A 21,653-nucleotide genomic window follows, 5' to 3' on the forward strand; every position below is an offset into this window, starting at 1 on the left:
ATGAAAAACACTGAGTTTGCTTTGTCCCCCCCCCCCCCCCCCGACATACATGAGGACACATTCATCAACATCTGTCTGTCTATCTAAAATATTTTTTTCAGAGTGTATCTCATAATCTGTTCATGCTAGCCTCACCAAATATAACATATACAGTAAATGAAATCATGCCAGGTCCAAGTGTAATTATTATTTTATTAATTGACCATGGAAAGATCATTTTAAGATGAATGTAGAAGTTTGACATCTTGGAATGGAGGATATGTCATATATTGAGACATTTGTTTTTACATTTTGTGTGGGGTGATGGGGGGGGGGCGACAATCACAAAGAGCAAAAACGAAGAATCACCTGGACTTGTTGAAGTTTGATTGAAGACGTTTTGCCTCTCATCCAAGATGCATCCACAGTTCTGAAAATGGTAGAGAGTCCAGATACTTATACTGTACTTTAACATATTTGCTGTAACATTAGCAATAACATTTTATCTATGCCTTTATGAGTTTGCCAGAGTAAGAGGTGGAAGAAGTATTCACAACTTTTTACTTTTTTTAAATTCGTAAAACCAAACGGTGAAAATAGTCCATTACAAGTGAAAGTAACCCTTTGAAAATATAACTTAGGCCAAGTAAAATTGTGTATGAGCCGAATAAATGTAAAAGTGCTGTCATAATGGATGAAAATGTCCCCTGTGACTTGTTTAACAATATTTGCCTCTGAATTGATGTAGATTTGATGAAAGTAGCATGAAATGAAAATTCTCATATAAAGTACTAGTACCTCAAACATGTATTTGAGTACTGTGCTTGGTGACTACTACCTTCAAGCCCTCGCCAAACAAATTCAGCTTGATATAAAGATACCAAAAACAATTTATAACCTTTTGGTGATGATCCAGAAGAGATTCTGGATTCTGGATCAGCCCAAAAGCCCAAATTCCTGTCTCTCGTTGAGCTGAAAGGCGATCGTGTTTGCTGTGCTCAGTGGGTCAAACCCTCGCTGCTGGTTGTGACGACCCCGTGATCTGATATTTATAGGGGGACAGCTATATATATCTGAAGCGAGGGTGGATAACCGAGGAACCTACCGGCTCTAATGTCGTAAGAGCCACCAGGAGCACACAGCCATTTGCATGAAGGTAAACGCCTGACAGTAAATAAATGGAGTATTTGGAAAAAGCAAGTATGATTAGCTTAAGGTTTTATTTAACAGCGTGACCATTTAAATGTTTTGCTGTGAGGCAAATTTTATTAATTGTGCATATCAGAATTTTTAAAAGATGGTCACATTAATAATTTATTCTGTAGGAATATATATGCTTTTTTTTCTGGCCACTATTGAATAAAATAGTTGAAAGTTGGTTATAGGTATTCTGGCATACAGTTTGTTTATGGACTATACAGAGCGGGTTTGGAAGATAAACCAACCCAGGGCTCCGGATGGTAACAGTTTTCAGTGACCTTCTTTCTCTTCCTATGCTTCTCCTGTTCCACACAGATACAGAATGTGTTCATGCATGTCACTAATTTGACTTGTCCCCCAGAGTCTTTGTGGTTTCCTATCTCATATAGGTTACAATGAACTGTTTAACTGATGGGATTCAGGTGGATGCCCAGCAGTTATTATAAATACTGCTAACTGCAACCTTTTGAATGATCATAGCTGTCGTGCTCGCTGCCGTAAATATTCATTTCGGTGTTCTCTCTCCTGGCGTTGGCATTTCTTTGGTACTAGATTTAATATAGTTCCTTACCTCACGAGCGTGTCATTAAGAGAAATCCTTTGTATCCACTGACCTTTTCCGGATTAACAGATGAATACGGAGCTAGAAGACAACTTCTATCAGTCAGAGGATGACTTGGATGAGGATGAGGCGACGCAACGTGTAATTGAACAGAGTCTGGCGCAATATCGAAAGCTCAAAGGATTGAATCCAAGGTTCATTTCAAACCGGTATCTATAATCTCTTTCTGTGCAGTGAATAAGGTTTGATAATTAGAATTCTTTTTAACTCCTATAGTGACCTAAAAGCCAGCGAAGACCCTGGTGAGATATTCAAAGCAATCGCTGAAGGTAAGCTGATGCATTCATTCCTAACATGCAGAAAGCGATGCTTGTTATCGTTCACCATTTCAATGTTCTGATGCAAATCTTTCTATTTAGGCGACGAAGATTCGTTGAACAGAATGTTATTGCAACCAGAGACTTTTTCCAGAGTGGATGAACGAGGATGGATCCCGCTGCATGAGGCTGCAGTGCAAGAGAATCAAAAGATACTTGAGATAATCTACTCAGGTTAGTACAGACTGCAGTGGTTGCATCTTCACTTCTAGCATGTTGACTTTTTGCTGTTTTGTGTTTCGATTCCAGCGTCGCCCTCGGGCGCAACTCATTGTCGCACTCGAAGTGGCGAGACGCCGCTGTTTCTCGCTGTGGTTCACGGACTAAGACAGAGTGCTACGTTCCTTCTGCAGAACGGTTGTAGCCCGGATCTCCAGAATGATGAGCAGGATTCACCGTTAGTGGCAGGTACCTGAAGTCTAAATGCAAAATGTGCAGATGTGTCAAGACATTTGCTCATTTTTAAACTCTTTCTTCTCTTCCCAGCTATCCTGAACGACCAGTATGACTTGGCCACGCTACTCCTTCGCTACAACGCCAAAGTAGACCAAATGGGACAGCTTAACAGGACCGCCCTACACGAGTCAGCGTTTCTAGGCCTGGAGAACTTTGTCCATCTGCTCCTAGAGGCTGGCGCCAACCCAAACGCATGCGACGTCAAAAGGAAAGCTCCACTGGCTCTGGCTGCACAGAACGGACATCTGAATGTGGTGGATGTCCTGTTACAGAAAGGTGCATGAGATTCAGTTCAGTTACTTCACTTAGAGGTTTGGTCTGAAATGCATGGTGCAAGACTAAGCGTATATATAAGTTCATTCTCTTAGCATATCTGTATTACTTTCAGGAGCTCACGTATGGTGTGAATCGGAGGCAGGCTCTGTCATGTTTGATGCAGCAGCATCGGGAAACCCTGACGTAATCTCCTTGTTGCTGGATCATGGAGCGGATCCCAACCTGCCTCTTTACAGTGGGCATCTTCCAATTCACCGACTGGCCTACCATGGGCACATATTGTGAGGACTGGATACATTGACAATATTTATACCATTCCCACTTTTGCAAATGGAGTTTAAACCCTTTGTTCTTAAACTGGGATTCCTCTTTGACAGGGCACTGGAGCGCATCATCCCAGTGACTAAGATGGATGCTGTAAAGGAAAGTGGGATGAGTCCTCTCCATTCCGCCGCTGCTGGAGGGCATGCCCATTGTGTGGAGATGCTGCTCAAAGCTGGCTACGATCCAAACTTCATGCTGCACCCAAGGCTGCGCCGTAACTATGACGACGAGCGCAGGTCTTCTCTCTTTTTCGCCGTGTCCAACAACGATCTTCAGTGCACCCGTTTGCTGGTAGATGCCGGGGCAATGGTGAACCAGGATCCCATCAACTGTTTGCAAGTGGCTCTTAGGCAGGGCAACTATGAACTGATCAACACATTACTGAAGTCTGGGGCAAATGTAAACTACTACTCCCGCGTCAACACCACCCACTTCCCCTCAGCGCTGCAGTACGCTTTGAAAGACGAGGTCATGCTGAGAATGATTCTTAACCACGGATATGATGTCAGACGCTGCTTTGACTGTCCCTATGGCGACAGCGCTCATGACTATGCTCCTTGGACGACCACAGTTATCAAAGACATGGTGGTGAGGCAAAGCTTGCCTGGGGATTGGTTTAAGAAGCGAATAGATATAAATTCATTCCACATGGAACCAAAGTGGGGTAATATTTAATTTCAGGTTTTCAGCTTGACTGCTCCTTGTGTCTTTGTGTGTTTCCTTCTATAGTTCTGTGAGGTGATAACAGTGTCCTGGCTTCAACACTTATCAGCTCAGGTGGTGCGCATCATGCTCGACTACACTGATCATGTCTCCTTCTGCACCAAACTTAAGAACACCTTGGAGGAGCAGAAACAGTGGCCGGAGATCTGTCACATTCAAAGTAAGTCCTTCTTACGTGTCAGCAAATCTCTTTTGATGACTTTATGTTTTTGATTCGTTCTTAGGAAATGCGCGGAGCCTGACACACCTCTGTCGGTTGCGAATAAGGGAGCATCTCAGTTCTCGACGCTTGCGATCACCAGTTTTCATAAATTTCCTTCCTCTTCCCCCCAGACTTAAAGATTACCTACGTTACAAGGAGTTTGATATCTACAGCAGGGGCAGCATGGTTACCCCTCAGTGAAAGCATGTTTAGAGTTGGCACACGTGTTTTGCTCTTAATTTTAATAGCTTCTGTGACATATTTATTCATGCTGTAAATATAAATTGTTAAAGGAAATGTTTCCTAAAAACGATTCTGAAAATACTGATAAAACTCAACTATCTAATAAAAAAAACATCGCATAAACGTGCACATTTGATTATTTCTGTCTCTCTCGTGGGATGAGGAATTTCAGGCTCTTTGTCACTGCCTGGTGGCAGAATTCAGTATTACAAGAGTAGGATTTTTCCTGTAAGATTTGTGTGTTTCAGTAAATGTTTAATTTTGTCGTCAACTTCTGGCCCATCGAAATACGACCTGTAAAAAATACTGTTTATTAGAATACTTGCCATTCCTTTACAATACATGGACGGGTTGATTTCCTGAGTTCTAACTCTTGCAATTGGACTGTGGTCGATAACGACTTGGGGCGAACATGTGGTAATGGAATATTTAAGTGGTTGTTGTTGTGATTGCATTGATTTGTTAATCAGTATAGATATAGAACATGAAAATGAACTGGTGTAGGTTAAACTCTTAAACACAATGATTTTAGTCTTGAAGAGCCAGTTAAAATTGTAATCACCCAAAATAACTAGCGCAGAATTACTAATAATCAATTATTTAACATATTTTAATTAATGATTGATTTAGCTATTTCTTTCAGGGCATCACTCTTCGTGTCCCTTTTACGCAGATTTTATGCCTCAACCTTAGTCCGTTTCTGAGACTTTGTGATTGATCTATGTTTGAGTTAAAACAAAGATGCCAGAGAAGCATTCATTTACCAAGGCATGAATAAAGTTTATTTTACCTACCAATTATTTGAATTAAATTGAATTGAATTAATATTTATTTGCTGTAAATTTAAAACGTGTAGATATATTACAGTATCTCAGTAGGACTGTTTATGTCTAGGGAAACATTTAATCCTACTGGAGGCTGAATAATGCCGTTTGGTTTAGAATTTAATGATGTGGAAAATGAAATGACAAGAATAAGTGCCAAACGTTCAGTTCAGTTTTAGTTCAATTTTATTTGTTTCAGTCGCACCAAATAACTTTCATCTCCATAAAATTAAATCATATAAGACCGAGGGATGGAGAGAGAGAGAGAGATAGAGAGACCTAGAGAGAGAGAGAGAGAGAGAACGCTGGCGTAAATTGAGAGCATGTAGTACACCTATGCGCCGCAAGGCGGCGCGGATTTACTCGAATGTAAACATAGTGACGGAAGCGTTTTGCAGTAGCTGGGAAGAACGTGAACGTCATTTTCACAATGGCGGAGGCTGGATGAGGAGGAGTGTTCGTGAGACGCGGTGCCGTAATCTTTCGTACTTTATTGTTCCAATTACGTGCGCGGTGCCCCAAAATGGCCCTGAACCTCAACGTAGTGGGGAGAAGGAACTCAGAATGTACCGAGACTGATGGTATCCAGTCGGTAGGTGGCGAACCCCAGAAGAATTCCACCGCCACCGCGGCCACAGCTAACCAAAATGGCGATCAGACTGGATCTGGAGACAGTGCGATGCCCGAACATGAAGCCACAGAGCGGCGGAGGAACATGCAGTCGGACGGCCGGAGCTTTAGCAGTTCTCCTCTGCCAGGCCAGAGACCGAATTTCCAGATTCCCAGGAAGATACGAGAACGGAAAGGTGGTGTCATGTCGCTGCAGTTTTGAACAGAGCCTGTCCTGCCTTTCATAATTATGCTATTGCACGTCGCTAGCATGCTAGCTAGCTAGCCAGCTTTCTGGCCTCGCTACTTAATCGAGTTTGGCAAAATGTTAATTGGTAATGGATGTTTTAAATAAATCGAGGTCGTACAATGGAGGCGCACGGGATGTCTCGATTGATGGCAGTGAGCGCTGTCTAAGCGGTCACACATGGCAGCCCGGCTCAGGCACCAAAGCTAGCGAGGATTCGGGGGGTAGCTAACAGTAACATAACAGGTAGCTAACAGTAACATTACAGATGGCTAACAGTAACATTACAGATAGCTAACAGTAACAAACAGGTAGCTAACCGTAACATTACAGGTAGCTAACAGTAACATAACAGATGGCTAACAGTAACATTACAGATGGCTAACAGTAACAAACAGGTAGCTAACCGTAACATTACAGATAGCTAACAGTAACATTACAGATAGCTGACAGTAACATTACAGATGGCTAACAGTAACAAACAGGTAGCTAACAGTAACATTACAGATAGCTAACAGTAACAAACAGGTAGCTAACAGTAACATTACAGATAGCTAACAGTAACATTACAGGTAGCTAACAGTAACATTACAGGTAGCTAACAGTAACATTACAGATAGCTAACAGTAACATAACAGGTAGCTAACAGTAACATTACAGATAGCTAACAGTAACATTACAGGTAGCTAACAGTAACATTACAGGTAGCTAACAGTAACATTACAGATAGCTAACAGTAACATTACAGATAGCTAACAGTAACATAACAGGTAGCTAACAGTAACATTACAGGTGGCTAACAGTAACATTGCTCGCTTGGAAGTCGACTGTGCTTCTTCACCCTTTCAGGGAGCCATAACCCGCCTGTTGTGCTGCTTTTACCAATGTTTTGCAGGCATCACTTGATAACATGTGTGATTCGCATTGACCTCAGTGAAGGGTGTGGATGAATCCACGCCACACGTCTGTATGATGTTTTCACAGTTCCATGTCAGATATAAGAGGAAGCCTGAGTAAAAGCTGCTGCATCCAGTTTGATGTGTTTCAGAGTATCCTATTTCAAAAGTTGCCACACTACTTGGATACTTTGGGTACTTAAAAACTAGAGACAAACCTGACTTGTGCTTTTCACTCTGGTGTCGCATCTCGACTCCTCTTTGTAATCCCTGCCAGGAGGGATGTTGCACGGCCCATGGCTTGAAGCTTTAGGAGCTGATTGTGTTCACCTTAAAGTAAATACAGACAGTTGGAGTCGCATTGTTGATCCAAGGTATTCTTAGTTGTCTTGTTTTCCCAACTTGACTAACTTCTGGAGCGTTTATAACTGGACCGATGCACCGACTCTCGACTCCAGAGCACGAGTTTAGCTCAGGATGCTGCAGATTCCATTCAGCGCCACTGATTTGTTATGCACGCGTCAAAAAGAAATTGTTGCTCGCTTTGCAAATTGTTGCAGCAAGTTCACATAATTGCAACCGGTTCCACCTGAATCACGGCACTCGGAATAGCGAGGTGGAATCTAATCCTGCGACGCGTTTCTGCTTCTCGTGGTATCGAAAGAATTATTGTAGATGTGAAACATTCGTCGTTGAACTTTCAACTGTTGGTGTCACTGGCTCCTTTTTGTACCGATGTTTGTGTACTGTGCACTGGCAGTGTTTCCTCTAGGACTGTTGATGGTGCTGGGATAATGAGGTGAATACTTAGGCTGGGGCACAGTGACTATATTCATCTGCCTCTTCATCATCCTGTTTGCAAGGCGTCGTCTTGATTTGCGTTATGGCCGCCGTGCATCAGAATGTACGGTGTGATTGTACATTTTTGTTCACTCGAAACCATACCGATATTTCTTTTAGAACCGGGGCGGGTATTTCCTCTCTGACAGCCAAGATGGGTCAAAGCTTGTCTTCCTGTGCTGGTCGGTGGCAGCATCTGCGTGGAGGCTCGGAGCAGTGCTAGCCGCCCGGCGCTGTTAGCACTGGTTCATGGTCCATTTGGCGACGGGTGGAGTAGCAACACGTTTGGTTTGCACTTTGGGCGTCGACGTTGATCCTTGTTTGGCTATGGGGAAGTCACCGTGCTGCCTCTCCAGATGTGTGGTAGAGGAAAACACTGCACAGGCTTATCTATGCTAGCCAAAGCTATAAGCTAATCATCCGATATGTCACTGCATCTGCAGGGTTGTACCACGATCTGCTCCCCGACAGCCGCGAGTTTGAGGACCTTTTGAAGATCGTCTCCTCATGCTACTTGGACTCGTCATCACGAGGAGCCTTCTCCTACTGCAAGGCCAGGCTCATTCACAACGAGTTGCTGGAAAAGGAGGTTAGTCGTGGGCCTTAAAGTTCAAGACGGGCTCCGCGTGTGAGAGCGATTTGTTTCGCCTGACATTTGCTCTCTTTGGCAGTTCATCGAGAAGCGGAGAGAGATGAAACAGGAGGGCCGGACCGAGCAAGAAGTGACGGAGTCATTCTGCTTCCTTTACCCAGACAAATCCAAGGTATCGATGATGGAGCCATTCAGTACGATGATGATCTTTGTTCTTTTAAAAGCATTCCGAGTTGTTTATTTGTTCTCGTGTCCAGCTCCAATGGATCTGTGAGAAGGGTCTGACTGTTGGACACTCGAGGATTACGACACTAGGAAATCCAGCAGTGGGTGAGTTCTCCCTTTACGCGTCGCTGCTGGTTTGAAAAGCGACCGCATCGTAGTAAACGAAATATATTATCCCCCGATACGTTGAGGTCTTTCCTACTCGCTTGTTTTCTTTGAGTGATTTTACTTATTTTGGTTTAGTGCCAAATAGCATCTCTGGTATTTTGATTATCTTTCGAGTTGATGAATTTAAAACTGATGATGATGAAATGTTCAGGGCGGATTATCCAGTTTAGAAATAAAAAAAAAATTCTAAGTCTTAACATGATTGTCTTGTTAAAATGTTTTTTGAAAAGGCTTTTATTTTTAGACGGTAAATATGATCCTGTTATGCATTTCCATGAAGACTCATATTCTAATCCAGTTCTTTTGTCATTTTAGGTGTTTATCTCTCCAAATATTCTGATTTGTTACAAATCAATCCCTTTGACGTGGGCTCATCCGGAGACATGGTTGTTTTTAAAGTTATGAGGGTATGGCTACTTTTTCTTTTTCCGTTTTGTGTTTTTGCTGAGCTTCTATTTCTTCGGGACGTCGAGCTGAGCGGTGTGTTTGTTCCTCAGGGCCGTATAAAGCACATCCATGAGAACATGCCTAAGAACGCTATAGAACCTTCACCCAAGTTTGACGGTCATTTGTCCAAGAGTGGCAATAGGGTGACGTCTCTGCTGTCTTACAGGGCTTTTGAGCTCACGCAGGTAAACGTGGGTTTGTTTTCATCCGCTTCTTGTATGTGTTTTGTCAACAAAGCCATGTTTTAAACTCCTTTTATGAAATGAGATCTTTCTTGTCCTCTCTTCAGCAATATTTTTTTGAATTTGCCTTTGATGAGATAAAGGCACGGCCCAGACACGTGTGCCCCTACGCTGTCCTTTCCTTTCAGTATAAAGGCAAGGAGACTGCAGCAACGGCGATGACGGCACAAAGGTATTCATTCCTGCAAGAAAAAGCAAAAACCTCTCAAGTAGTTTCTTTGGGTTTTGAGATGCGACGTGTTTTCTGTTTTTTGTTCCCATCCATAACAGGTCAAATACAATTTACCCTGAAGGAAGTAGAGGTAAAGTATATTTGACTTATCTCATTGGATACATGTGTAATCTGGTAGCCTTGTTCTGTCTTTCTGTCATGCCTGACCCCTGATGCCTTTACAGGAAAGAGCTGCTACAACATGTGGAGTGGTCTGCTGGTGAACAAGGGCCAGGAGTTATTTCCAATTTGTTTACGATCCTCATCGCGCCCCTACCTTCCTTTCAAGTTGTGAGTAAAAGTGTAAACTTAAATCAAATTGTCTGTCTCTTGAAAATAATCCACAGCGTCCGTAGAATTCCCTTTAATCATTAAAGGTACTTTGTGTCGACAGAGATTTTTACGTGTTAAACTGTGACATGGTGCCTATCGTTTTTCAGAGATGATTAAATAAAGCCCTTGTCTGAATTCAACTGAATGTAGTTCTTTCTGGAACTTGTTATTCCTCCCTGCAGGCCGGAGAAGTTGGAAATGGATCGGGGCATGCAGCTGGAGCAGGTGAAACGAAAGATTCCCCCTGTGCTCTTTTCTTTGGACACCTACAGTGTATCCTGTGAAGGTCAGACTAAAACCCCACACGCCTGTTTCATAATCAAATGGTACAAAAATATCATTGGAATGCAAGTAGCTGTGCAAATCTGTAATCCGATCTCCAAATCTATTTATTATGCATTTCAAAACCCACTGGAGTTAGAAAGTTTTTCAGCTGCAAGTGAGAATGCGTAAACCCGGGACTGCTTTGCATTCCAACTTGCTTTTCTTTCCCTGCAGTGATGAAGTTTGGAATGTCCTGTAGCATCTTTCAAGTGGCGGATGGAAAAGGCAAACCAACCAGCGGCAGTTTGGCAGCCCTAGTTAACAAGTTAGAGCGGGACCGATTGGTGAGTCACCCTGTGTCACCCGCCAGAACCTGGATGGGTTATTTCAATGCAATCCATTCAACTATAAATAAGATGCGCGTGTATATATATATAAAAAAAATCAGGGAAACCATCTGTCAAGCTGTTGGTTTATATTTTCTGTACCTGTTTAAAACAATCTAGAGCATCTGCTGCCACGGTGGTTTGTTGCACGCCGACCTGTCAGTCTAGAATTATGAATCCCTCCCACGTCATTTGATATGACCCCCCCCCCGTTGCTTCTTCTACTCTCCCCACTCAGGTGCTGGTGAAATCCTTGTTTGACAGGGGCTTTCTATTCCTGCTGTCCTCATCTCAAATGGTCGAGTCCAAAGGTGCCAAAAAGACTTCTACCCACCCCCCCTCCTCCCATAATTCTACAATCAGATACTGTTTCCTGGGCAAGAGTTCAGTTTTTGTTTAAAACAAGTTGCTGTTTGTGTTCTAGAGCGGCGAGGGCGTTCGGAGAAAAGCCTGCAAGCCTTATTCATCTTTCAGGAGTCCAGGATGGTTGTCAAGTATTGTAAGTATTACTGACTATCCATCTTCTTGTCTGACTAGTCTCCAACATGGGGGCTAAAATGCTTCCATCTTGTTATCAGGCCTCCTAATTTGGTTGTTTTTTTAAACGACTCTGACTAACGCGCCTTTCGTCGCAGCGTCGAAGCTGTTCGAGCCGGAGCGGCTGACTGTTGAGCCCCAGCCTGCTGTCCCGTCGTCTGTGGAATCCTTCGTCCCGGCTCTGCACTACAGCTTGTACAAGTTGCGTCCCAACCCGGGAAAGGACCCGAGTGCTGGGGTGGAGCGTCAGGCCACAGAGTACCTGACGCGCATGGACTCGGGCACGGTGCGACCGTTCATTCTGCCAGACTACAAATACAATATGGAGGACAGGATTAATCCAGCTCCAGTGCCCCGGCCCAAATTCAACATGGACTCCGTGCTGCGTGCTTACATTCACAACCCTGCCAGCTACATCTTACCTTTGAACAAAGCAAAAGACATTGTTGAGAGAATACGAAACCCCGCACCCCCGCCCGTACCCGTACCCATCCCTGTCCCTGTCCCTGTCCCTGCTCCTGCTCCTGCTCCTGCCTCAGTGGAATACAGTCCCGTTTCTGACTGGGGAGGCTCGGACAGGGGTTCAGACAGGCCAGAGAGGCTCACAGAGAGGCCGCCCCAGGAGAGGCCAGCACAGGACAAGCCTTCGGACAGCAGCAGACGAAGGCCACCAGGGGCGTCCCGTTCTAACGGGGCGCAGGTGCAGCCAAAGCCCCACGCAGAGGCCCCGCCTCAGCCCCCTCACAGGCTACGGCTGTCCCAGAATGAATATGACGAAGACAAGATGAAGCAGCTGCTCAAGCTGATCCAGCTCCATAAGAAAGCGCTCGTGAAGGATCCGTGGAAGGAGAAGGGAGAAGATGGGGCTTGGGACGTCAACAGCCTGAAGAGAAAGTTTGAGGGGGAGGACAGGGGGGTCAAGAACAAACACCAACGCACAGATTCCCTGAGTAATGGAGAGCCAAGTCGAGGTGAGGACGACTTCAGCTGTAGCTTTTCATATCTGGTGTAATGTAATATTTATGACAGCCTCCAGCGGTAATTCCTCTGAATAATTTTTATTGGTTTTGAAGCAGTCTGCTCTTTGGCACTTTATTCACAACCAGCATATCTTATAATATATATTATTGCCATCGTCTGTCACTGTTTTACATTTCATGAGTCTTAGGTTCCGGGTCGACTGTCTAGTAAATGTCCTCCGTCTTCCCTGTGAAGCTTCTAACTTCTGAAAACTCAGGATATCGCACTAATTAATGTACTGAATGTGATCGCATCTCGGAAGGAGTCCAAGTCGATGGAGGAGGAGGAGCAGGAGGAGGAGGAGGAGGAGGACAGCAGAGTGACAATCTGGCAGCAGTGATGGAAAGCATGGGCATCTACGACACTGACCTGAGGGCTCGTGGCAACGCCGCAACAGTCAACGAGACCCAACGCCTTCTCAAGATCCTGCTGACGACTCTCAACAAAGCTGTGGCGCAGGGTTCAGTGCCGTCGAGCCACGGAGAGCCGTCTACGGGGTCGGGGTGGGTGGAGCCTGACCCGGATCAAAGGAAGCAACCCGAGCCAGCATCCCTAACAAACTACACAGAGGTGGGACGTGAACAATGTTTATTGGTTGGGGTTTTTTTATTGCCATGCAATTAAAGGATTCATAGGCAAGAAAATATTTAGTGCATTTTTATTTATTTATTTCTATGTGTGTGTGTGTGTGTGTGTGTGTGTGTGTGTGTGTGTGTAGGAGGACATGGACTGTAGTCCTGGTAGTCCTCTCAGCGCTGGCTCGCCGCCACCAGAGCAAGTTCAAACCTCAGATGAGCCAAGCTGGGTTAGCCCCGCCAATGAAGGTATGGTGAAGCAGCCGTTACACACAGACACCTTGTCGGTCCGTTTCTGTCTCGGTATCACGGCGGCACCTTCCTGTTTCCTTCCAGAACAAGCACCGCCTTTTCCTGAGCCACTGCTGGAACCGGAACCGGAGCCGGTGACGGAGGCCTTGACAGACAGCCCCCCCGAGCCGATCACACCCGCAGCTGTGGAAGTTAAAAGTGTTGCGGCATCGCCCACCTTAGAACTGGTAGAAGAAGTTCCCTTCAGGGCTTCCATTAGCCTGGACACCATACTCAACCAGGAAGTTCACAGTCTTACCTCTGAAATTAGGAATATCATGCGGACTCACCGCGTCTGTTACGCGTCACAGCGACCCCCGCGGTTGGCGGCGCATCGCTGCTGGATGCCAAGTAGCTGCTTCTCCCAGTTTGTTGTACCCTTCGTCACCCCCGTTCCCATCCAGGGCCATGTCGAAGCACTGTGGGAGAAGATGGACCAGTTGATCCCGTCCCCACCTGCGCCATCCAAGGGCACTTCCCCGAGCCCGCCGGTGACGACTTCTGATCTTTCAGCGCCACCGCCCGCCGTAATCCAGGCCTCCAAAACTAAGGCAGAGCTCTCCTTGTCAAAGAGCAGCTCCTCTCGGACTGGCAAAGATTCAGCGCTCACTAAGGCCAAAGCAGAAGCTCAGTCTTCAGATTTAGGGGGAGACGTCTACTCTCCTTCTCAAGTCACGCCAGAGTCTCCAGATTCCAACTCCCAAAACATAGGCCATAATCCCGGGAGTGGGCCCGGACTGCTGGCTGGCAGCCTCATTGGTCAGCTTCAGCCTGAGGTCTTCAGCAGCCTGGTGGAGATCTTTAAGGACGTCACGAAGAACACGGTCAAATTCTACATCTACTCCGCAGACGAGGGGGAGGAGAGCACCGTCTGTAAAGAGATCAAGGTACAAAGTGACGGTCCGGTGGAGGCTGCAAAGTAGCAGTTCATCATGTTTCAATAAACCTGTAGAATTTTCACAAATGTTTAAAAATGGATGGAGCGGGCCCCCGTACCCCCCCCGGTTAGTCCATGCAGCTTCACACCCGCTGGTCAACGCGGTTCTAGATTTACGTCTTCTTGCCACTGCATGAATGATTACATTTCCAAATCCTGTGTCCGTTATGTGGCGCTATTGGGACCACATAACGGACATGGATTTGGAAATGGACCAAACCATGAAACTTTTACATTGATCGCGTCCGTCTGTCCGATCATGTTCAAGTACTTTGATAGTTAATGTTTTATTACATTTTGATCTTTGGCTTCGCTGGGCTCAGTCGAGCCTTCCCTTTCCTGTTTCTCTCTCACGTCCCGACTGTAGATAAGTTGATCGGTAAAAGCTGATGCTGTTGGTATTCACGAGCGAATTAAAAAGAAGCTCCGTTACACACACACACAATGTGTGGTTGACGTCTTGTGGGCACTGATATTGTTGCAGGATGCCACATGACGGATCCAAACGGGAAATTTCACACACATTTACACATTAATTTTCCTTGACATCATTATTGACATTGAACACAACTTTCTTTTTTCTTTTCTTTTTTTGCAATATGTCCCTCACAGCTTTCTCTGGTTGATTTCGGCACTGGAATGCAGAAATGAAAGTGAAAGCGTTTTTCTAGAATATAAAAAGCTCTTTTTTTTTTCCTTGCAATGCCTTTCAAACATTCATCGGTTTCTCTCCAGCAAATGTTTCTCCTCTCTGTCGTAAAGGAGTACTTGAAGAGTCTCGGCAACAGCGAGTGCAGCCCGCAGACGTTCCTCGAAAATAGCAGCAGTTTAGATAAACTCCTCATCATCATTCAGAACGAGGACATCGCAGCACACGTGCACAAGGTACCTTCACTTCTTCATCGAAACCGTCTCTCACTGCGGTTCAAACGGCATCAACGAACGATCCTGAATGAATTGACAGATCTAATCTAAGGCGTGGTTTATGTCTGCTGATGTATATCCTGTATCAACATGCCTTTTTTTTTTAATCCCCAGATCCCTGCTCTAGTTTCTTTGAAGAAGTTGCCTTCAGTGAGCTTCGCTGGCGTGGACACTCTGGATGACGTTAAGAACCACACGTACAATGAGTTATTTGTGTCTGGCGGCTTCATGGTGTCAGATGAGTTTGTCCTCAACCCGGACCTCATCACGCAGGGTAACACATTTTCGTTTTTAGCTGTGCCACTTCTTGGAAGTATTAGCTTGGTATCTAACTTGTTTTGCTTGCTTTGTCCAGATCGTTTACAGGGGTTACTGAGTTTCCTGGAGGAGCAGAGCACCCCTGAACACCCGTGGCAGTGGAAGGTGCACTGCAAGTCCCAGAAGAAGCTTAAAGAACTAGGAAGGTCGGGATCTTCATCGTCTTCAGTTGAGTTGCGAATAAAGACCACAGCGCTGTGTGATTGACTTTTGATTTTCCACTTCAAGGCTAAACGCCAATGCCATGGGGCTGCTGAACCTTCTGACGGCCTATCAGAAGAAGCACCTAGTGGAGTTCCTCCCTTATCACGAGTGCGACACCCAGTCACGTCAGGCCCCAGATCTGGAATGCTTGATCAAGCTTCAGGCTCAGTACACGCAGCAACGGCACCTCGTCTTCCTCACGGGTATTGTCATCCACTCCTTCCACAAATGTCAATGTCGATCATAACATCAAGTTATCTTGGGGTCCTTTTAGAGCTGCATCTCTGACAGCTGAGATGCAGCGTTTCACATGTTGAATTTTCCATTGTGATGTGTTTTTTACAGAGAGGCCATTTGAGATGTTTCTGCAATACTCCAGAAATGGAATAGTAATAGGAAGCATTGATGATGTGATGAGCGGCTTCCACAGTCTGATTGGCTCCATCAATCAGAATGAGCTTCCCACACCGCCCTCTACTGGTAGGTAACATCAGCAGCAGAAGTGTAATTCTGTCACATTTAAAACATTTCTGCTCTTCAGCAGCGTTAAATGCCTCCTCCTATTGCATTATTTTTTTGTCTGTCCCTTAAATCTTCTATTTTCTGTCTGGTCTTTCCTCTTCTCGTAGTAATGAATGATGAGTGTGTGGAAGAGGAAGACATGTCATTAGACTCTGATGACGGCAAGTCACCAAGCGCATCGGATCCTTCGGTGCGGAAGCGAAGATTTGAGGAGGGGAAGCCCCCGCTGCCACCTCCGCCAGACAGGGAGGAGTTTCGTCCTCCGCTTCCAGAGCTGCAGGCAACCTCTGAGACAACTCTAACGCTGTCTGACTACAACCCCCTCAAAACGGCCATCTCCCAGTTCAAAGCAACCAACCACATCAGTATAGCTTCTTCAGATGTTGACGGCTTGTCGCCGGGAGGTTTTCCCGTGAACCCCCACCAGAGTTTCCTGTGTCCCTCTGCCTCGTGGTCTTACACTGGCACTTCCAGCTATTCGGCTTCACCGGCTTATCCTGCCTCGCCCTGCAGTAGCACCCACGAACAGGAATACCGCCCCCCACCGACATCCACAACCCCGCCTGTCATCGCTACGCCGAGACCGCACTTGGCTTCCCTCCCCTTGGAGGTCAAGCCGCCACCCCCACCTCACCTCATGATGCTGGGTCAGACTTACGGCTCAGACGGTGGAGGAGCTGGGACTGCTGGGAACTCTCCACGTATTTCCTCCCTCCCCTACGGTGAACAGAATGACTCGGCCCAGCCAGGTTTCATGGCTGGCATTCCTACAAATGCCAGCGAGAACCCGATTCAACAAGACAGACCTGGGGAGGTTGTATGGGGGGGCGCAGAGACCACTACTACTTGTGAGACTGCTAGCAGCCAAGGTGTGGTCACGTCTGGCCCGGTGGAACCAAGTGGGCCGCCTAACGCAGGAGAACCCCTCGGAGGTAGCGCCCCTGGCTGTCAGGGGACCAGGACTCAGGTGGATTGTGTTGATCACCTTGGCGCTACTATGTGTGCTCCCATAGTGCCCACCATGGGGGGCTCAATAGTCAGACATAAGATGCCTCCACATCCAATGAGCGGCGCGGGTTATGGGGGCTTCGGTGGCATCCCCGGACAGATGGATCACAGGCCTATGCGAGGAGGTCTCGGTCCCGGTTCTTCGGGGAACTATCGAGGGAGAGGAGCCCCAGTTGGTCTTTGGCCCTGGCCAGTACGAGGACACGATCGGGGCATCAGGACTGGAGGGGGCGCCTGCTCTTGGGGCTACCCAGCAGGCAGGGGGGGCGCGCAGGATTACTACTCGGACTACATGTACTCAAACAATTATGCACCTGAATAGACAATCAAGCTGGCTGAATGTATATATTTCCTTGTAAAACACATTGATTTAAATCGGTAAATGAGGATCCTGGTTTTCTACATTAATAAAGTACATTGATACAGGCAGTGCCGAGTGTCCGACTGTGTTCTGTTGACTGTATGTACAACCTGTTCATGTGAGCCTGTTCAAACCACTATATTTATATTTGCCAACAAATGTTCATGGCCTTCCAGTTCAGAATTTTTCATGTTAGTTCTGTTTTGCCCAAATTCTGAAAGTTTGTGAACAAGCAGGAAGGCTGATATTTTTTTAAAGAAAATGTATGAATATACATTTTCCTGCTTTTTTTTTATTTCACATATTTGGTTGTACAAAATTCTATTAAAATACAAATAATAAATCTTTGGTGTGCTTGAAAGTATCGAGCGAACCATTAAAGGTAATGGTTTCTGTGTCCTTGCTCTCAAACTTGATTTACCTTCCCGCAGATTGAATGTGCCATATTGAGTATGTAAAATGTACCCGGTAACCTTCAAAATCTAAAAATTGTGGAATTAAAATATTTACCTATGAACCGACAGGTCGAGCTTTAATGAGAAGCGACATTTGTGTCTGATCAAGAAAAGAAAGCCTAAAGTGCAGCATAAATACGTTTCTCTCCAGAGAAGGCTAGAAACAAATCTATTTTCTCTAGCCCAGTAGCAAACTATGGGGATTAGTTAGAACAAAATTAACGTCCAATTATTTTGATCTTAAGGATGAGTGCCTTCTTGTCGGTGATGCCTTGTGGGTCTGACTTATTGCGTCCTTCACAGATGAGCACCAGGGGGCGCTGTTGCCTCTTAATGCTGGCCTCTGTGGCTCTACAGCAGGGGTTTGCAACGAGGGCCACATCAGCATTATGGTTGCCTTCGAAGGGCCTGTTGCAACCGTAACGCAGTGTAAATGTAATGCAGAAATAAATGTAACAGCGGTAGATTTTTTTTTTCATTTGATGAAGGTCTGGAAAATTGCACATAAAAAAATTCTTCTGTAAATTAAAAACTGTAGAAACTTCTTTTGCTAGCTTTGACCCACTCATCCTGCATGCATGCCTTTGAAATAGTTTGTGGTATACAAAACTTTTAGTCTGGACCAAGATGGTGGACTATCTGAAATTCCCATTTCTGCTGTTACGGCAAAAAAAAAAATCCATAAAGCTCCTTATTGAGCATCATTGACACTATAAACAATTCTATATAATGTATTTCGTAGTAAGCTCGGTTTAATAGCAGTAGTAAAGCTATATTTCATCACAGTTGATGAAAAGTTGATCAAAACGGGCCTTGGTCGTAATATCCAGCTGCATCCTACTCCCCAAGCGTCCCGGGAGATGCTGCTCCTGGCACGCTGGTTTAGCTCATGTTGTGTTAAAGCGGATGCTCTTTGTTGGTGATGAAGTATAATTGTTTGATAAATGAGGAGGTCATGTGCAGCAGGAGACCAGAATCCTGTCAGATATGGCGGACACCCAGTTGCTTCATTATACTTTGGAATCACAGAACGGGGAAGGCATTTGTCTTCAGTGTGGAGGCACAGCCTGTTGTCTGGTATGTGGCAGTCCGCATTAATTTAGTCCTTTTTGGTACGCTAACCGCCTCCCACTTTAAAAAAGGGTTGACAGTATAATATAGCATGTTGGTGGACTGTTCTAATGCTAAATCTGCACGTGCATCTCTGCCATTTATCTCAGGTAAAGAGTCCGATTGGAATTAAATGGTGAGTCTTGGTCAGTTTGGCAACATCAGGCCTCAAATGAGTCTGAATGTGGACGTCAAAGATGTGAATATATCTGCCACGGCTGGATGCCTTCACTCCAACCTGACAACTGTTTTGAGGCTTCAGTAATAGCCCCTGTTGACAGCAAAGCTGCCTTCACTCAGTGACAGCAATTCAGCTCGTGCTTTTCAGAGTGAAAACTTCCCTTTCACAGTAATTAGATTCTGGAATAAAATTGTTCTGCATCCCTCAGAGCTCGGCCAAACTGGGGGGGGGGGGGGGGGGAACAAATAACGTGGGTGGAGTGGTTTGCTGAGGAGAAGGCCATCCTTTAAACGCATCAAGGGGTCTGTCGTTTATTTCTGGCTGGTATTTTAGTGTGGTTCAGAATTTAATCCAGGCTTTGCAGACAGACTTGCGCCTCTCTGCAAGGCAGGGACATTCTCACATTTTCATTTGCAGTTACCTGAACTTATCAATCAATCCATGTGTGGATGTTGGACCAAATTAAACAAAGAGCATTGATTCATTCCAGCAAACTAAATTTCCCCTATTTCTCTCCATGTTTAAATGAGTAGGAATGTGTGACAATTCAATCGAGTGCTTTTTTCTGCAAAATGCACGGCGGAGGCTTCCCATTATCTGTAAAGTACCAGCGAGATAGCAGCTCGACTCATTCTTACTCTGACATGCTGCTTGCACTGAGGCCGACCCAATAAATCAGTGGCGTGCTCGCACCATCAGCGCCACCAGTGGACCCTCTGTAATATTAGAATGGCCCATACTTCATGTGCTCTATGTTTAACCAGTCTGCTTATCATATCTGAAACAATAAATCCCAACTCATCTGTGCGTCAGAGAGCACAACCAGATTAGAGGGATTTAAAAAGAACTGAAATTGACTATGCACCCAGTTTTTTAATCCTCATCTGCCAAACGCTAACCTCAGCTCGTCGGATCATGTAAAACCTTTAGTGGATGCTCTTGTTCAACAATGGGTCCACGGCAGACTCTGTTACGGGAGGTTACATCACAGAACGTAGCGGTGAGATCCTCGTTTAGCAACTCAGTGTTTCTTACCGTTTTGAAAGCTTTTAAAAGTGTGCCAAATAGAACGAGTGAGAAACAGTGTGATTAAACAGAGTGGAGCATCAGAATACAGGCGTTCTCAACCCGAGGGATTTTCTTTTCTTAAGCCCTGAGAGTTTAATAGTGACGAAAGCACCGTCAAAGAGCTCTGTCCCAGTTTCATGCTCTGCTGCTTGTTTCTAAACGTCCACCTTTTTTTTTTGTCTGTGAAATAACACTCAACAACAACATCAGTCATTTCAGGCTTGAAAAACAGTCTAGTATTCATGAATTACGTAAGGATAATCCAAGTCCCCTCCTCTGGCATCATAACTTCTCTCTGACATTATACAAAAGTATTACTCCTAATCCCATTCCATCTGGAAACAATTGTTCCTCTCCCTCTCGTTATACTCTGCATTATGATTAAAAATAGAATCCCAAAACATTACGGAAGCATGAAGAAACCGATTTGTTCCTGTTGATGCTGCTATTTGTTTGTTTGTTGTGCTCTTTCATGGCAGCGTGTTCATGTTCTCCTTTAACATCTTTCATTTCTGCTCTTTTAGAGTGTATTTCTGTCAAGTTACACATTTTTATTTTGTTTTTTAACCAAAGACATACAAAGCCCTCCCTTTGAATTTGAATCAGAGCAGTTGAATTATTTGTCACTTTAGCTCAGATTATTTTTGCCTGTTTGCCCCACAGTGTTCTAAGCATTGTACTCAAAAGGCCAAACTCCTGTTTGTTTTTCAGTTGTTGACATTCCGGATTTCTGCACTTCACTATTTGCAAGATAAGCAGAGCGTATTGATCGAGAGTCATTGTTCTTTGCTGGCAGATTAATTCAACAGGTTTATGTATTATGTATTGAGGATTGCCGCTGGACGCTCTCTCTGTTTTCTGTTAGATAAGAGTGATAAATATTTGCAGAAGGCCATGGTATCTGTACAAAGACTTGCTTTGCTTTTCTTGTTGGAGCTCTACTTCCATTTTTACTCTAGCGTGGATGATACTTTTACTAAAAACAGTAACTTTCTAAACCAAAAGCAGAGCAGAGGTAACTGACACAAGGATCGGAAGGAACATGTTTACAGTGGTTCAGGTTGCACAATGTTAAAACACACTTTATGAGCAATATGGGCTGTATATTACTTCTAAATTAAACTAAACTAAATTACTTCCTGCAGTCTGTTACAGTAAGAAACCTTTCCTTCTCTTTAAATCCTGAAACAGGTTGAGCCGTTCCAGTCAGAAACGTCGCCTCCTGTTGAAACACACCGAAACGCCATTAGCTTGACTCCTGGTCCTGATATTTCTACTGTTATTTAGAAAAGTCAGATTATGACACACTGAAGCTGAAACTTTTTGACTCCTGGCCCAGATGACAGAGAGCAGAAAATATTCATTTTTTTTGGTTCAGGGCGTCTTTTAGCAGTGTGGACAGATACGTGATGCTCTTCCTCCTTGCACTGTAGGTGACATCCCACAGCTAATTCCAGACGGAGGAGCTTCAAGCAGAAGTCTTTTATTTCAACCCCAAAAAAGAACACGTGCTCTA

The 21,653-nt window shown here is 44.9% G+C and overlaps 2 protein-coding genes across 2 annotated transcripts; both read left to right on the forward strand.

The window, feature by feature from the left end:
* Positions 1 to 1,099: 1,099 nt before the first annotated feature.
* Positions 1,100 to 4,455, forward strand: asb14b (ankyrin repeat and SOCS box containing 14b). The gene is made up of 10 exons (XM_068747900.1): positions 1,100 to 1,135; positions 1,811 to 1,935; positions 2,018 to 2,070; positions 2,161 to 2,292; positions 2,368 to 2,526; positions 2,605 to 2,850; positions 2,963 to 3,131; positions 3,228 to 3,762; positions 3,904 to 4,057; positions 4,122 to 4,455. Exons 1-10 carry the CDS (start codon positions 1,130 to 1,132, stop codon positions 4,298 to 4,300), a joined length of 1,758 nt encoding a protein of 585 aa, XP_068604001.1. The 5' UTR covers positions 1,100 to 1,129; the 3' UTR covers positions 4,301 to 4,455.
* Positions 4,456 to 5,689: 1,234 nt separating this feature from the next.
* On the forward strand, positions 5,690 to 17,700 carry tasorb (transcription activation suppressor b). Its single transcript, XM_068746901.1, has 23 exons — positions 5,690 to 5,972; positions 8,202 to 8,347; positions 8,430 to 8,522; positions 8,608 to 8,680; positions 9,059 to 9,150; positions 9,241 to 9,375; positions 9,480 to 9,604; positions 9,703 to 9,734; positions 9,829 to 9,934; positions 10,159 to 10,262; positions 10,475 to 10,584; positions 10,865 to 10,937; positions 11,051 to 11,125; positions 11,262 to 12,134; positions 12,455 to 12,753; positions 12,902 to 13,007; positions 13,095 to 13,936; positions 14,749 to 14,871; positions 15,025 to 15,184; positions 15,266 to 15,374; positions 15,457 to 15,635; positions 15,778 to 15,912; positions 16,062 to 17,700. The coding sequence occupies exons 1-23, from the start codon at positions 5,690 to 5,692 to the stop codon at positions 17,282 to 17,284; spliced, it is 5,496 nt and encodes a 1,831-aa protein (XP_068603002.1). The 3' UTR covers positions 17,285 to 17,700.
* The last annotated feature ends 3,953 nt before the right edge of the window (positions 17,701 to 21,653 follow it).

The sequence above is a fragment of the Brachionichthys hirsutus genome, chromosome 2, assembly GCF_040956055.1.
Source record: "Brachionichthys hirsutus isolate HB-005 chromosome 2, CSIRO-AGI_Bhir_v1, whole genome shotgun sequence".
NCBI lineage: Eukaryota > Metazoa > Chordata > Actinopteri > Lophiiformes > Brachionichthyidae > Brachionichthys > Brachionichthys hirsutus.

What these genes read in the sequence shown, in the direction of transcription:
- tasorb (XM_068746901.1), top strand. Translation starts at nt 5,690, where the DNA reads ATGGCCCTGAACCTCAACGTAGTGGGGAGAAGGAACTCAGAATGTACC. An exon ending in TTGTTTTTAAAGTTATGAGG is followed by an intron (nt 9,151 to 9,240) that starts GTATGGCTACTT and finishes TTTGTTCCTCAG; the next exon opens with GGCCGTATAAAGCACATCCA. An exon ending in GCACCTCGTCTTCCTCACGG is followed by an intron (nt 15,636 to 15,777) that starts GTATTGTCATCC and finishes TGTTTTTTACAG; the next exon opens with AGAGGCCATTTGAGATGTTT.
- asb14b (XM_068747900.1), top strand. An exon ending in GCCTACCATGGGCACATATT is followed by an intron (nt 3,132 to 3,227) that starts GTGAGGACTGGA and finishes CCTCTTTGACAG; the next exon opens with GGCACTGGAGCGCATCATCC. An exon ending in CAGTTATCAAAGACATGGTG is followed by an intron (nt 3,763 to 3,903) that starts GTGAGGCAAAGC and finishes TTCCTTCTATAG; the next exon opens with TTCTGTGAGGTGATAACAGT.